General features: G+C 38.0%; 1 protein-coding gene across 2 annotated transcripts in view; it reads left to right on the forward strand.

The window, feature by feature from the left end:
* TMEM87B (transmembrane protein 87B) overlaps positions 1–11,557 on the forward strand; it is a 51,526-nt gene extending 39,969 nt beyond the window's left edge. For both annotated transcript variants that reach the window (XM_046661123.1, XM_046661122.1), the window contains exons 16-19: positions 3,651–3,724; positions 5,755–5,807; positions 9,820–9,850; positions 10,976–11,557. In XM_046661123.1, the coding sequence (XP_046517079.1) occupies positions 3,651–3,724; positions 5,755–5,807; positions 9,820–9,850; positions 10,976–11,035 (218 nt within the window). In that variant the 3' untranslated portion in view covers positions 11,036–11,557. The remainder of the gene's footprint in view (positions 1–3,650; positions 3,725–5,754; positions 5,808–9,819; positions 9,851–10,975) is intronic.
* The last annotated feature ends 4,432 nt before the right edge of the window (positions 11,558–15,989 follow it).

Raw genomic sequence — 15,989 nt, forward strand, 5'->3', positions numbered from 1 at the left:
GAGGAAGAAAATGACATTATTATCTCAGTAGATGCAGAAATACATATCACAAAATTCAATACCTATTCATGATTTTTTAAAAGTCACTTAGCAAACTAAGTATAGAATGGTATGAAAAAGCTCTACAGCTAAAATCATACTCAATAGTGAAATAGTGAATGCTTTCCTCCCGGGATGAGGAACAAAGTACAAGGATATCTTCACCACTTTGATTCAACATTATACAGGAGGTCCTAGCCAGTGCAGGAAGGCAAAACAAACAAAAGCCCAAAGGATGTAAAAGGCATAAAGTGTTGAAAGGAAGAAATAGAACTGCTTTTATTTGCAAACAACAAGATTCTGGATGTAGAAAAATCCTAAGGAGTCTACAAAAAAGAAAAAAATACAGTAGAACTAAGTGAATTCAGTCATGCACTGCATAACAATGTTTCAGTCAGTGACAGACCACATATATGACGGTGAGTACCACATAGCCTAGGTGTGAGGTAGGGTGTACTGGCTAGGTTTGTGTAAGTGCACTCTGTGGTATTCGTACAGTGACGAAATCGCCTGATGACACATTCTCAGAAGGTATCCCGGTTGCTAATGACACATGACTATATAGCAAAGTCGTAGAATATATGTCCAATATGCAAAAATCAGTTGTTTTTCTATATAGTCAATTAAAACAGTTAGAAAATGAAATTAAAAATACTATTTACTATAGCTTCAAAAATAAAATATTTAGGAATAAATTTAATGAAAAATGTGCAAAACCTCTGCACTGAAGACTATAAAACAATGCAGATAGAAATTTTAGAATAAGCAAATATAGAGAGAGAACATACTCACGAATTGTAACTCTCCAAACTGTTAAGCTGGCAGTCCCCCAAACTGATATGTGGATTCAGTACAATCCCGGTCGTAACTCTAGCTGACTAAAAAAACACAAATGGTTAAGCTGATTTTAAAGTGTATGTGGAAAAACAAAAGACCTACAAGAGCGTTTGTAGTCACAACATGGATGACTCTTGAAAACATTACACTAAGTAAAGGAAACCAATCACAAAAGATCACATACCATATGATTCCATTTATAGGAAAGGACCAGGACAGGTAAATCCGTAGAGACAGAAAGTGAGTGAGTGATTGTCAGGGCTGGAGGAAGGAGTGAGTGGGGAGTGTGGAGCTTCATTTTAGGGTGATGACAATCCTCTGAAATTAGATAGTGGTGATGATCGCACACTTGCTCGAGTGTCTTAAAATCCACTGCACTGCACACTTCAAAATGGTACATTTTATGGTGTGGGAATTATGTATCTCAATAAGATAAAATTAATGGACTTAGACTGATTCCAAGACTTAGAAAAATTTTAAGTCATACTAATCAAGATAATGTGCTCTTGGCATAAGGATAGCACAACAGAGTCAAGAAATAATTCCACACATGTATAGTCAGTTGATTTTTGATAGAGGCACCAAGGCTTTATATTAGGAAAGGATAATATTCCAACAAACAGTGCTGGAACAACTGGATAAATACAAGGGAAACAAATCACTTAGACTCCTGCCATGCACATCACACAATAATTAATTCAAGATGCATCATAGACGTAGATGTAAAAGCTTAAATATGACTCCTCTGGAAGAAAACAGGAAAATATATCAGGACCTTGAGATATTCAGTTTCTTAGGACACAAAAAACAGTAACTATAAGATCAAAAAGTTGGTAGATTAGACTTCACCAAAATTAAAAGCTTATGTTCCTCAAGAGAAACTTAAAACGAAAAGGCTTTCTGTAGACTGGGATAAAATATTCTCATATATCGTATATAAAAATACACATATCTGACAAAGGACTTGTATCCAGAATATAAGTAGAATTCCTATAAATCAATAAAAGATAACTCAATTTGTAAAAAAAAAAAATGGACGGAGTACTTGAATAGACATTTCACTAAAGAGGACAAAGGAATAAAAGTACATGAAAAGTGCTTGATATAATTGGTCACCAGGAAACGCAAATCAAAACCACAGTGAGAAGTCACTACATGTCCACTAGAATGGTTAAAACGAAAAAGATTGACAACACGAAATGTTGGAGAGGATAGGGAACAGCTGGATTGCTCATACGCTCCTGGAAGGAATGTAAAGGTGTAAGACTTTAGAAAGCAATTTGACAGTTTCTGAAAAAGCTAAACATACACCTGCCATACAACCTACCATGGTTATACTTACCCAGGAGACATGAAAGCGGATGTCCACAGGAAGAGACTAACTTACACTATTATTCACAGCAGCTTTATTCTTAATAGTCCGGAACTGGAAATAACCAAATGTCCATCAACAGGTGAACGGATAAAGTCATTGTGGTGTCCCCATCCCATGGAGTACTGCTCAGTAATCAAAAGTAACCAACATTCTGCAACATAAATAAATCTCAAAACCTCCGTGTTGAGTGAAAGTAGCCAAATCCAAAACAATATAGAGTCCATAGTTTATACTTCTATATATGAAGTTCTAGAACAGGCAAAACTAGGCTGTGGTGATTATGTAAAGCAGACTAGTGGTTGCATCTGATGGGATTGAGATTGACTGGAAAGGAATTTAAAGAACCCTCTGTGATGATGGAAATGTTAAGTGTCTTGATTGGGATGGTAATTACATAAATATATATGTTTGTAAAAATCTCTTCAGACTGTACATTTAAAATTTGTGTATTTTTTATATATGTTATACTTCAATTTAAAAAAATCAGTGTATTGCCCCTTTTAAGAGAATAGATCTCAAATGCTTGGATTTCAAATGCCCCGTGGAAACATTGTTAGGTTGAGGAATCTCACTTTTGTTCTCTATATCAGTTTATGCTGTTGACCTCCTCATAATGTACCAGTTGTCCTCCTAGTTTATGGAGGGGCACTATTTGCAAATTACTTCAGTAACAGAAGCAAGGACTTACTGGGCATAGATTGTGCGTCAGGCATCTTATATACGCTAACTTGATTAACGTTCATGCAAACTCTATGAGGTAGATATTATTATTCCTTTTTATAGCTGGGGACACTGAGTCAGAGAAAGGTAATTGCTTTGCCCAGGGTTGCACAGCTCGAGCCAGAATTCCGCGTGAGGCAGCCTGGTTCCAGGTCTGCTGAAAGTGCTGACAGAAGAGCCTTGGTCACATACAGAGAAAACCTTTTTCTTCCCTGTTTTATTTGTACCATAAGCACATTCCAACAATTCGTACATCAGAAGGAAACAGATAGCCAAAGTTATTTTCTTCTTGAATATGATACTGCAAAATCCTGAAGATTTTTAATTCCATAAACTTTAAAATGTGTTGAAACTATCTAAGGTGAAGTGTATGTATGTGAGTTTGCTCGCTTGTTTAAACTCCTCTAAAACTAGTATTCAGACTGCGAATTCAAGTTGCTAACTTGAAAACCTGGTGGTGGTTGCAAATAGTTGTCAAATCTGTTAACTTTTTGCACACCTCCTACATTTCCAGGTGGTATGTTAAGGCCAGCACCTGCCCAAAGCTTTCACTGTTCACTCTCCTTTAGAAAATGTGTAGTATGTTTCCTTATTGGATTGTTAAATGTGAGGCTGTAAAGGAAAACACTGTTATTTTATATTTTATATATATATCTCTCTAAAATGTTTCTCATTATAGCTGAAGGAGTAAAATTGAGAGTCTCAAAAACGGTTTCCAATGGAACAGCTAAACCTGCAACTTCTGATAATTTTGTGAGTATAGTATATATTGAATAGAATCTTAGTCTTTAACACTTTAGAAGTCTATGTGAGTGTCACATTCATACCATCAGGAGAACGTTTTTTTACCAAGATTTTTTATATGAAAATAAATGTTACGAGGTAGTGATACTAGTTAAGTCTGATAACTGTAACTTAGAGAGCCTCGCTTCTCGAGTGCTATTCCTGCGCCAGCAGCAGGGGCACCCCTTGAATCTTGTTAGGAATGTGGAATCTCAGTCCTGCCGCAGACCTTCTGAATCCTCATCTGCTTTTTAACAGGATTCCATAGATGGTTCATATGCACATTAAAGGCTGAGAAGCTTTGTTACAGTGAAAGCTTGTATTAACTTTTCAGCATTTTTGTTTGTTTTGGTGAGGAAGATTGTCGCTGAGCTAACATCTGTTCCAATCTTCCTCTATTTTGTGTGTGGTACACTGCCACAGCATGGCTTGATGAGCAGTGTGTAGGTCCACACCCAGGATCCAAACCCACCAACCCCAAGCCGCTGAAGCGGAGCATGCGAACTTAACCACTGCGCCACCGGGCAGCCTGCTTTTCAGCATTTTAAAGTGATTTTTGAAGCCATTTCGGATAACGTTTGTTAATAACTGTTTGAAAAAAGACTTTATGTATTACCTATGCAGTTACCAAAATTAGCATTTTTTTAACTATGGAAGGGTAAATAAAATGGTAAAATGTAGGGTAGAGATGAGTTTTTAAATATGGGTATAATTTATGCATGAAAGTGATAATTATTAAGGTAATTAATCAAAATGAAAATCCCTATCATACAGTTTTATGTTCTGCTTTTTTTACTGTTATGTATGTTGTGGTTAATATTGTGTGAAACTTTATGTATCCGTATAAGTTCTGACAGGACAAATTATATATGAGAACAGTTTTATCTGTTGGATTTGGTAAATTCTCTGATTTTTATTTTTGGTAATATAAAAATTATTCAAAATATGTTCTTTGAGTAGTTTTGTGGTAATTTCACTAAACTTTAAAAAAACTACAGTAGTTTTAATTATCTGGTGTTAGGGCTGTAAAACTTTCAGTTTTTTAAGGTATTTTCCTCTTATTTTAGGGATATATTTCAGTTTATTTTAAAGCGCAGTATTTGCAAACACATCAAGGAAATACTTTTTCATTTCTCTAAATTAAACGCAGTCCCGCTCTTGATCAGAAGTCAGAGGCCTTGTCTCTCATTGACTTATTTCTACTTGAGACTCACTCAGAGAGTGGGGTCTCTGTTAGGGCTGGCTCAGTGTCTTTGTCTCTCTCTAGGTGAGCAAGATGTGATTAACACTAGAACCAGAGTATTCCATGTAGCCAGGTAGACCACAGAAAGAAACATTTTGATTTATTTTACATTGTAAACCAAAATATTCGAAATACCTTTTACTATTTTTCTTTCTCCCAGTGAGATAACTATAAGCAAGTTTCTATAAAAAAATTGATACCCCAGATTACCTGCTGTTCTTCTCTTGTCTGCTGTAGAGAGATGAGCATAAATACCAGTGATAGAAATAAAAAGGCTCTTGTAATGTTAGAATATTTGTACCATAGTCTTTCTCTGTTGAAAAATTCTAAGTTATAGTTAAGAATTATAAATTCATAATATAAAAACTTGAACAAATTAAGACGAATTCTTAGAGCAAAAAAATCAATATAAATCAATATTTTTGCTATTTTCTATCTTATAAATCAACTCTTTGTATTTTTACTGTGGTTTTTCAGCACAAAAAATAACACCCGTGCATCTAACTAAAACCAGGAAGTACAAAAATCCAAAATCCAACTTTTTGTTTGTTTGCCTATTTAAGAAAATACTAGCATAATTTCTGCGTGGCATAAGTGCCAACTTATTAGGACATTAAAAGACTGTCCTAATGAAAATTAAAAGAATGTCATGCATTTATGTTTAAATACTTAAATTTTATATTAAACATTCTATTTAAAAATTCTGCTTTTGGGTGCAAATAAGCAAATGTTAATATATAAATATTTATTTCTACAGGATGAAGATTTGAAGTGGGTGGAAGAAAATATTCCCTCTTCATTCACAGATGTGTAAATATTCTCAGTTAAAGTTTGGGTCTAAACTTTAGTCCATAGTATAAGGGTTAATTTTCCCTCTTCGTCATGTGCTTGTCATACCGCACCCCTCCAGGTGTTTTGTAGACCCACGTCACCAGTGACTGACTGTCTGACTGACTTCATAGCGAACTGCAGAGAAAACAGCCCTGCCTTCATCTCTTTCTCCTTCCTTTTTCACTGTACAACAGCTATTTTAATGCTTGTGCCCTGTAACCAACTCCACCCTTTTCTCATCTAAGGTTATCAGGATCAGCAGCATTTTATTTTCTTTTAACTTTCTATTATGGAAGAGTTCAAACATGTGTAAAACGTTTTTTTTACAAAGGTAACCACACTACCATGTGTGGTGAGGAAGCTGTTGGAGGAAAACATGAGCATAGGAAAAACCAGGTGCAGAGGAGGCCCCTCTGGGACCTGTGAGTGATCAGCTGCCTTTATCTGTGCTCTGTTTGAGGCAGGATTGCAGATCGCTGTTTGCACAGTAGAACAGTCTGAAGAGCCGATGTGATAACCCCACATGCTGCTCTTTCCTTTCTCTGCTCCCATCTTCCTATTTAGATAGTTCCTGTCTAGTGTGATCTTCCTTCCACCTGAAGAATTTCCTTTACATTTCTGGTAGTGCAAGTATGCTGGTGATGAATCTCTAAGGTTTTATTTGTCTGAAAAGTCTTTGTTTCAGCTTTTTTGAAAGGTATTTTTGCTGGTTATAGACAATTTTTTTTCTTTCAACACTTCAAAGATTGTCACTTGACTGTCTTCCGGTTTTCTTGGTTTCAGAAAGAAGTCTGATTTAGTTCTTATCTTTGCTCTTCCGTATGTTATGTGGGTTTTGTGTTTTTGGCTGCCCTCAGGATTTTCTCTTTATCTGTGGTTTTTATTACTATGAATATGATGATTCTAGACGTGTGTGGACATATATTCTCATTTCTCTTGAGTATTTGCCTGGAAATGGAATTGCTGGATCACATAGTAACTCTGTGTTTAACATTTTGAGGAAGTGCCAAGCTGTTTTCCAAAGTAGCTGCACCATTTTACAATCCTATCAGAATGTATGAGGCTTCCAGTTTCTCTACATCCCTGCCAACACTTGTTATTAATGGCTCGCCTTTTTGATTTTAGCTCTTAGTGGCTGTGAAGTGGCATCTCATTGTGCTTTTGAGTAACTGAAATTTGAATTGTCTTGTGGAGGGACTGGTGTTGTTTAACTCAACTGTAGGAACTGGACTTCATGCATTTCGGATTTGTACAAAGTGAGGACTGCTTAGACATTATGAAACTTAAATACACTATAACACTTTTTTAATAGAAAAGAAAAATAGGTGTGTGTGTATATATATATATATATGTATATTCTTTTATATTTACCCATGCCTTTATTGTTTCTTCTTTCCTTCCTGTATATCTGAGTTATCACCTTTTCCTATAGGTCTTTCTTCAGTATTTCTTGTAGTATATGTCTGCTAGCAACAAATTCTCTGTTTTCTTTACATGAAAATGTATTTGTTTGTTTTCTTTTTTTGAAGGATAGTTTGGCTGGATATGGAAATCTTGATTGACTTTTGTTTGAGCACTTCTTTTCTTTTTTCTTTTTTTTGAAGAAGATTAGCCCTGAGCTAACATCCGTGCCCATCTTCCTCTATTTTATATGTGGGACACCTGCCACAGCATGGCTTGACAAGCAGTGTGTAGGTCTGTACTGGGATCCAAACTGGCAAATCCCGGGCTGCTGAAGCAGAACATGCGAACTTAACCACTGAGCCACTGGGCTGGCCTCTGTTTGAGCACTTCTAACATGTCCTTCCAATATCTTCTGGTTTCTATTGTTTTTGAAGAGAACTCAGTCATTGGTTGTACTGTTCTCATGTGTATAATGTATCATTTATTTTTTGCTGCTTTTCAGATTTTTTCATTATATTTGGCGTGTGTGTGTGATGTGCTAGGTGTGGCTTTCTTTTTGCATGTTCTCCTGTGGGTGTGTTGAGCTACTTTCTCCATCTCCCCATAGAGTTGTATAATCCAAGGTGGTTTCCAACATTTTAGTTTCTTGGGAACCCATGCTTGTTCACTTCTGAAAACTTCAACACAAGAAATTTAGCACAGTGCTACCCAAAATTCATGTACAATTTATGAAGCAAGTTTAGACTTTAGACTTCTTACACATGTAAACCCTTTTTTATGCATCTGTAGAAATGGGACTGAAATTTTGCAAATCATAAGATAATTTAAACATCATGAATAAACATATGATCTATTGTATTAAGAGATATTCCTGTGGCCTTTGTTAGGATTTTCCCTTATCTCTGATAAGCCATAGAGGTCAGCTTAGCACAGTTCGCCTTCTTCAGTGTACTGAGTACATCTTAATAGGTTTCAAATCATCATTAACCTCATAGAAAGAACAATTTTTGAGATTTTATCTAGTGTTTCTCTCTAAAAAGGTGCTATGCACCCAGCAGACTGTCTTTTGGGCCTCTAACTCTGGTTCATTTCTCCCTTAAAACATTCTCCTCTGGATTGTCCTTAATAGAATTATTCCAAACAATCTAACTTGGCTCCTTTCTCACATCTGGTCAGTCTCCAAGTTCTTTCTTCTGTCTTCGCGTTGTGCACTGATGTGACATTCATGTTGTAACTCTAGCACATAGACTTTTCCTCCAGGCTCTGTCAGTGCTCTACCACACAGCAAGGCTATGCATTTGCCTTTTCTTTTTATCCATATTATCTTTCCCAAGCAAAGGTTGTGTTGTGTAACTCTCTGTCTCTCCAGTACCCTTCACTGGTAGACATCCAGTCAATGGTAATAATGACATGGGTATTAAACAAATACTTGATTCCATAAATACCACCTTTCATAATACGTTTAGTCATCCTGATTTTTTAATATATATATATATATTTTAATAAAAATTGTATATATTTAAGGTGTGCAACACGATGCTTTGATATATACATATACAGAATGAAATGATTTCTACAGTCAGGCTTATTCATCCCCCTTAAGTTCTCACAAAAGCACATGACGTGGGTTTTGAGATTAGCACATCACCACTCAGACACTTGTTCATCTGTTCGAAGTGAAAAATAGCAGGGGCTGGAAAAGTGAATGTGTAGTTGGATGTCACTTGTGTTTGGAATTATATTCATTTGTATGGTTTAGTCATTGATATTCCTCCCACATACTCGCCTGTAGAATTGCTGATCTTGCTTCATTTTTGTTTCCATTTTGAAGTGATGGTTATTTTCATATTTAGTTGCTTTTTCACTGAAATTTTTGAAGTATAGCACATATTCTGGAAAGTGAACAGATCCTACGTAAGTGTACAGCTGAGTAAATTTTTAATATGAACACACACATGTAACCAGCACCCAGATCAAAAAATAGAAATCACTAGTGCCCTAAAAGCCCCTTGTTTTCCTCCCAAATCATGACCTCACTTTCCCAAGGCACTGCTCTCCTAACGTCTGTAACTTTAGATTGCTTATGTCAGTTTTTTTTTTTTAAAGATTTTATTTTTCCTTTTTCTCCCCAAAGCTCCCTGTTACATAGTTGTGTATTTTTACTTGTGGCTCCTTCTAGCTGTGGCATGTGGGTCGCCGCCTCAGCATGGCCTGATGAGCAGTGTCATGTCCACGCCCAGGATCCGAACTGGCAAAACCCTGGGTTGCCAAAGCGGAGCACATGAACTTAACCACTCGGCCACAGGGACAGCCCCTGTGTCAGTTTTTAAAATGTGATTCCTCGATAGTTGATTCACTTTTTTTCTGTATAGTGGTCATTGTATGAATGGACCACAGTTTACCCATTTGGGTTATTTTCAGTTTGAGTTCTTCTCCATGTCCACTGGAGAACCTAGGTGTTTGTTTCTGTCGGCTCTGTCTATCCAAGAGTGGGAATTGGTGGATCCTGGAATACACCTATATTCAGCTTTAGTCGATACACTGGCCTTTTGATAACGTCGTCAAATGTTTTTTTCTTTTATTTCAGTGCTCTTCCGGTGTTAGTGGATTCAGATGAGGTAAAATCTATTTTTGCTTATCTTCGTGGAGCTATTTTCGCAAAGTAGAAATGTACTTCACAAAGAAAGTGTGAAAGTTGCTTTTTAATATGGATACAAATTGAGCAGGCTGGAGACACTGTGCACTGATTTGTGGGTAAAGTTTAAAGAAGCTGGATCCTCATTTAAAACAGGAGCAAGATACATACTTGTTGGTGTGAAAGAGAGGAAGAATTAATTTGTGAGATTTGGAGTCTATAATTTTCTAATACTTTGTATATAGGTGAGAGTTTAGAAGACTTTAAGATGACAGTTTGTCTAAATTAATCTCTTATACTTGTAGATATTTTTCTGGGGTATTAAGTTTGTATCTCATTTTCATTTACTAAGCAGGAAGTTTGAATAGAGGATGTGGATTTAGGACGGTTTTTAGGGAAAAAAAATTAGTTATGGATCATCTGGACATTGAAGAGGGGCCCAAGACAGGAAGTCTGCAGGGTAAGAATTAGAGGATGGATGTGGGACGTGAGCTTAGACACAGGAAGAGGAGAGGGAAGTCAGTGGTAGCTAAGGAGTAATTCCTGTGGTGGCTGCAGAGTTTGAGAGCGGCCACAGCTCTGTTCACTGAAAGGCACGGGAAATGGCCTTGGTGTCGGCGTGTCGGTTTGACTGTGTCAGATGAAAGTTTTAAGGAGGCTGCAGTGTGCCTGTACCTTCAACAAAGCAGCTGAACTTCAGGATTTATGACTCTACAGGAAGATACCACAGAATTACTTTTAAAAGGGCATTTATAGTATTTTTTGATAAATAGTTGATTTATAATTTCAAAAATACGTTAATTGCATAAAGTGAGGCAAATCGCTAGATAAGCTATGCCTCAGAAATTCATTTTAGCTCTGTCCCTGCCTCTCACTTGTGATTCTGAACTCAAGCTTGCAAGACATTACCATTTGCTAAACTTAGCAGCAGATAATTGACTGTACGTTACTGGGAAGTGTGGATTATATGGGTTTTTTTTCTGTATCTGATACCTCTGTGTGTATCGTGGAATATACTTAGTTCCCCACAAAACAAAACTGTGACTGTTGAAAGATTAGGTTCTGGAAGGAGTATCAGCATTTGATGCATATCTTCTTTTCTTTTTAGGAAATCATGACCAGGTCTGAAATGGCAGAAAAAATGTTCTCTTCCGAAAAGATAATGTGATTGGAAACCATATAAATGAAACCTAGTTAACGGTGAAGGAGTGTCCTTCCTCAAGACTAGAAGAGAGGCTTGCTTTGATATAGGGCAACAAGTTTTTGTTCCATTTTCTTGGAAATCTACGTGTTAAAATTAAGAATTCAGACGGTTGGAGAGTTCTGCAACCCTTTTAAACTGACTCTTGAATGTCAGTTTAAGGTCCATTAAGTTGCCTGGACTTGGAAATGCCTGAGAAAAGTATTATGATAAAGGTATATGCCCAAATGTCATTTGCTGATGGGTGGCAGGTGTGTGGATTTGGGTTCTCTGTTTTGTGGAAAATATGGCAATTCCAGATTTAAAATTTTTTTACATAAAGCACTCCTACTGTCCTTCTGCTGACCCTTGAGAGAGACAATGTGATTCTTCTGAAGCGCGGTCAAGCAGTGTCTCCATCTCTCGGGTTTGTGGTTACTTGATGCAGCAGTAATTTTCTTTGCCTTATACTGAAGTGATTCGATAATAAGTAAAACTTGGTTAATGGTGGAATATGAGCATATTTATATGGTTAGTTTTGCTGTGTATCTGTGTGAGTGAGTGCACGCATCTGCACAAAGCCCATGTGTGTGTGATTGTGTGTGAGTGCACACATCTGCACAAAGCCCATGTGTGTGTGATTGTGTGAATGCATGCGTCTGCACAAAGCCCATGTGTGTGTTATTGTGAGTGCACGTGTCTGCACAAAGCCCGTGTGTGTGATTGTGTGAGTGCACTTGTCTGCACAAAGCCCATGTGTGTGATTGTGAGTGCACGTGTCTGCACAAAGCCCGTGTGTGATTGTGTGAGTGCATGCGTCTGCACAAAGTCCATGTGTGTGTGTGATTGTGAGTGTACGCGTCTGCACAAAGCTCACGTGTGTGTGATTGTGAGTGCATGCATCTGCACAAAGCCCATATGTGTGTCTGTGTGAGTGCATGCATCTGCACAAAGCCCATGTGTGTGTGATTATGTGAGTGCATGCGTCTGCACAAAGCCCATGTGTGTGTGTTATTGTGAGTGCACACATCTGCACAAAGCCCATGCGTGTGTTATTGTGAGTGCACCCATCTGCATAAAGCCTATGTGTGTGATTGTGTGTGAGTGCACACATCTGCACAAAGCCCATGTGTGTGTGATTGTGAGTGCATGTGTCTGCACAAAGCCCATGTGTGTGTGATCATGAGTGCACGTGTCTGCACAAAGCCCATGTGTGTGTGATTGTGTGAGTGCACACGTCTGCACCGAGCCCTTGTTTGTAAATATCACCATTCACATCAGATCGTGGAGCTGGATGTTCTCTGAGTTCAGGGGAACACAGTACCCAGAGAGAGAGGTCTTGAAGGTCACTTCCAAAGATCTGCTCTGCCATTGTCCCCTCACCCAGGCTGTCTGTGCATGTGCTGCTGCTGAATCTGCCTGGGGTAGGTGGGTACCCGGCCACATGGCTCCCCAGAGTACTTCCTCCCCTGCAAGCCGGAGACTCATTATCAGGGAACCTTGAGGAAGCTAGAACCCTATCCTTTATGTAATCTTGGCATATTTGGTTTCATAATAAAACATATATTTAACTGCATAGGACAGCACTATTAATCTTGTACTTAATTTCTTAACCTTCAGCCATGTTTTATACATTATTTTGTTACATTAATGTATAATGTGTGATGTGAAATTTTTTGTTTTAATTTTTTTTAATGTAGACTATTCTAAACTTGAAAGGCAGTTGAATGTAGTATGGTGCAAATGTGACTGTTTCGCTGCTTTCATGACTAAAGATACAGGACTAGTGAACATTTAGAATAGGAGTTACAGTTAGAATCTTGTATGTCTTCTTTTGAAAGAGTGCTAACCTTGTCATTGAGAATGACTTCAGAGAATTTTGATTGAGAATCATTAAAGTCTTAGCCAGTACAAACACTTTAAATATAACTTTCCATTCCTTTTCATTGTGAAGCCACAAAAATTTTTTCTTTCAGAAGTCTACCTTTCGAATTTGTTTCTCATTTACTCATATCATACAGGCTAGTAAAAAAGATTTATTTCTAGTCATGATGTCTCTTAAAAGATATGCTCAAATTTATTTTCAATAGTGAACATTGAACAGTATTGGCCAACTTTACTGAAAAGGCATGGTTTTCAAGATGCCATTGCTTGGGACATGCTTCCCAGGAAAAGAAGGTCTAAGTTAACAGTGTGGGTTCCAGTCCTTATTCAGTTTCCGCCCCAGCAATGGGCTCACACCCACTGCCTTTCCCAGCATTTATGTCCATCCTGGTTTTGGTGCATTCTACCCTTGGCCCCGTTGTTTCAGAGCTGGAGGGGACCACTGCCTTCTCGGTCCTAATGTTTTTCCCTAGTGCCACTCCCCAGATTTTGAGGCAGGTTGACCCCCAGCTCATCACATGGCTCCAGGTGAATTTTGAAGCGCAGAATCCTGGGCTCCCAGCCAGTAGGAGCTGCAGATCTAGTGCAGTGGGAGTGGGGAGTTGATGTAAGCGTGATAATAAGGGAAATGGCTTCTCACATGACCTCCCGAGTATTTCTAGAAACACTTTTTTCTGCTGATGGAAGGATACATGATGCTCCCTATAGAGCATCAGGTACAGGCTGAAATGCACACTTTTCTCTCCATCCAGAAAAAGCAAGATTCCTTCCTGATAGCCTTGTCAGAAATGTTGTTTTTTAAAGGGCATGTATTGTATCTGTCACTTGCAGTGAAAATTGTGTCATCTGTTGATGCCTTATGACCTGGATTGAATAATCCTGTGGAGGGCCTTCTCAGCCCCGGCTGTGAGCAGGAGGAGGTGCCCTGGGACCGTAGCTGTAGCTCATGTGAAGGACAGTGGGGGGAAGTTACGCCCAGGACCACTAGGACTCATCATCCTTGCTGCTGCCCCTTTCCAGAACCTGGTCAGCAGGCCCCTGAGGCCATCAGATCCATTATTCTTAGGAAGCCATCAAGATGGGTCTTCCTGTTAATGAAGGGATCTGAAGATAGGAATCCAGTTGTATGTGTTTCTAGGTAAAATGCTGAAGTGTCCCTATGCAAATCATGTTAGATTTATATGATGTGTGAAATTTGCATAAAAGGGAATTTTCATGATTTGAGTTAGATTAATGTTGAAATATTTTTTAAATGATAGTTGATTTAGTTTATTTCAAAAATAAGGAAAAATAGGTGAATATATGAATTTTTTAAGCCTAAGAGATGATGTTCCCATACTTTCCCCAGCTCTCCCCCACCGTACGCGCATGGTGTTTGCACTACTAGAACGTCAAGACTGAAAGTATAAGAATGGGCATCTAGGAATGGGTTTTATATCCCTTTTTTTAAAAAAGGGGTTTGAGTCTATTGCACTAGGCTATACAGGACTAGATCAACGCTGAGAGATGTTAGGCTAGATTTATAAGTCACAGGTTTTGGTACTTGTTTCTTTGTATGATCGACAGCAGGCAATGAGCAATACAAAACTCCAAGCCTATCGCTTACAGGAAAGACGTTCAACGTGTTGGTGAAAGTTCTGAATATATTGGGTGTCTGTAAGTGACAAAGCTAGATTTTTAAGGAAATCTACATTCTAATACAGGAGCTCAATAGAGCATTAAGAAACGTCTTTAGAACTAGGAAAACATTCATTTATTTGGGGAGAAGGTTTAGGGTTTTAAGAAGTTATATTTTTCTATTTAAAAGATTAAATTATTGTATAATTTGGAAGAAATTGCTTTGAATGTAGGACAAAACTATTTCAGAGATTTTTCTTTGAAAAAATTGATGTATTTTTGTGCTTTAATATTTGTTCTGACTTTTAATAAAATGGTTTCTGAAATTCTGGATGATTGATTCTTGGTGATATCTGTTAGTACTAGATTATGTAAAACCTCAGGAAATGTAGGCTCTGGTAGATGGCAGGCATCAGCAGATCCTTAAAAGAGGAGGTACGACGAACATGGAAAAGTGTTCAAGCTCAGTAATGACCAAAAAATGCAAAATAAGGGAAACTTTAAAATCAAATTAACATAAGTTTATACTACTATGTATTTATAAAGTTTCTTTGCTTTCAAAGTCTGATGAATGAACACACTCGATGGTAATGTAATTGAATCAAGTTTTGTGAAAAGAAGTTCAACAATGTGTTTATAATCTTTGAAAAATGCCAATTCTGGTGATGTTTTAAAAAAGTGATTTAAAATACGCAATAAGGCTTCTGCACAAAAATGCTTATTACAGCATTATTTAAAGTAGAGACAAAATTAGAAACAAACTAAATGTCAACAATAGAATGGTTAAGTGAATTATGGTCTAACCAGCTACTTGATGGAAAACTGTGTAACCATTAAATTATTATGAAGCATTTATAACAACAAATACTTTTAAGAAATGTGATACAGGGTCACATATGTGAACTCACATCTGTGTAAGCACAAAGTAGAGAAAGGATTGAGTGGAAACGCACCCCAGCGGCGCTCATCGTTAGTGTTGTAATGGGTTCAGCTAGCCTGTGGTCAAAACTGGATTCCAGCGTTTCAGCGGGTTAAGATGCAAGGTTTATTTCTTGGTCATGGAACAGTTCTGGGGTGGCTGTAGAGGTGGGCAGGGCAACCCCACACACACAGCCCCTCAGGGACTGGAGGTTTATTTCCATCTGTGGGCCCGCCACCTCCCAGGGCCTGCCATCTGCATCTAGACAGCAGAAGGGGAAGGGACTGCCTGGGGAGTTTTGTGGGGCTAGACCTGGCAGGGGTGTCTGTCTTCTGAGCATATTCCATTGGGCAAAACTTAGTCACAAGGCCACACCAAACTGCCAGCTAGAAGGGAAATGTCAAGAGTCATATGCCTGCCATCTATTCTATGAAAGGAGAGGATGGATTTGGGTGGACGGCTAACAGCTTCTGCTGCTGATTATTTTGGGGCAGTGGACTAGGGGAGAAAGCTTTTCTTCCT

Source organism: Equus quagga, chromosome 5, assembly GCF_021613505.1.
Source record: "Equus quagga isolate Etosha38 chromosome 5, UCLA_HA_Equagga_1.0, whole genome shotgun sequence".
Taxonomy (NCBI): Eukaryota; Metazoa; Chordata; class Mammalia; order Perissodactyla; family Equidae; genus Equus; species Equus quagga.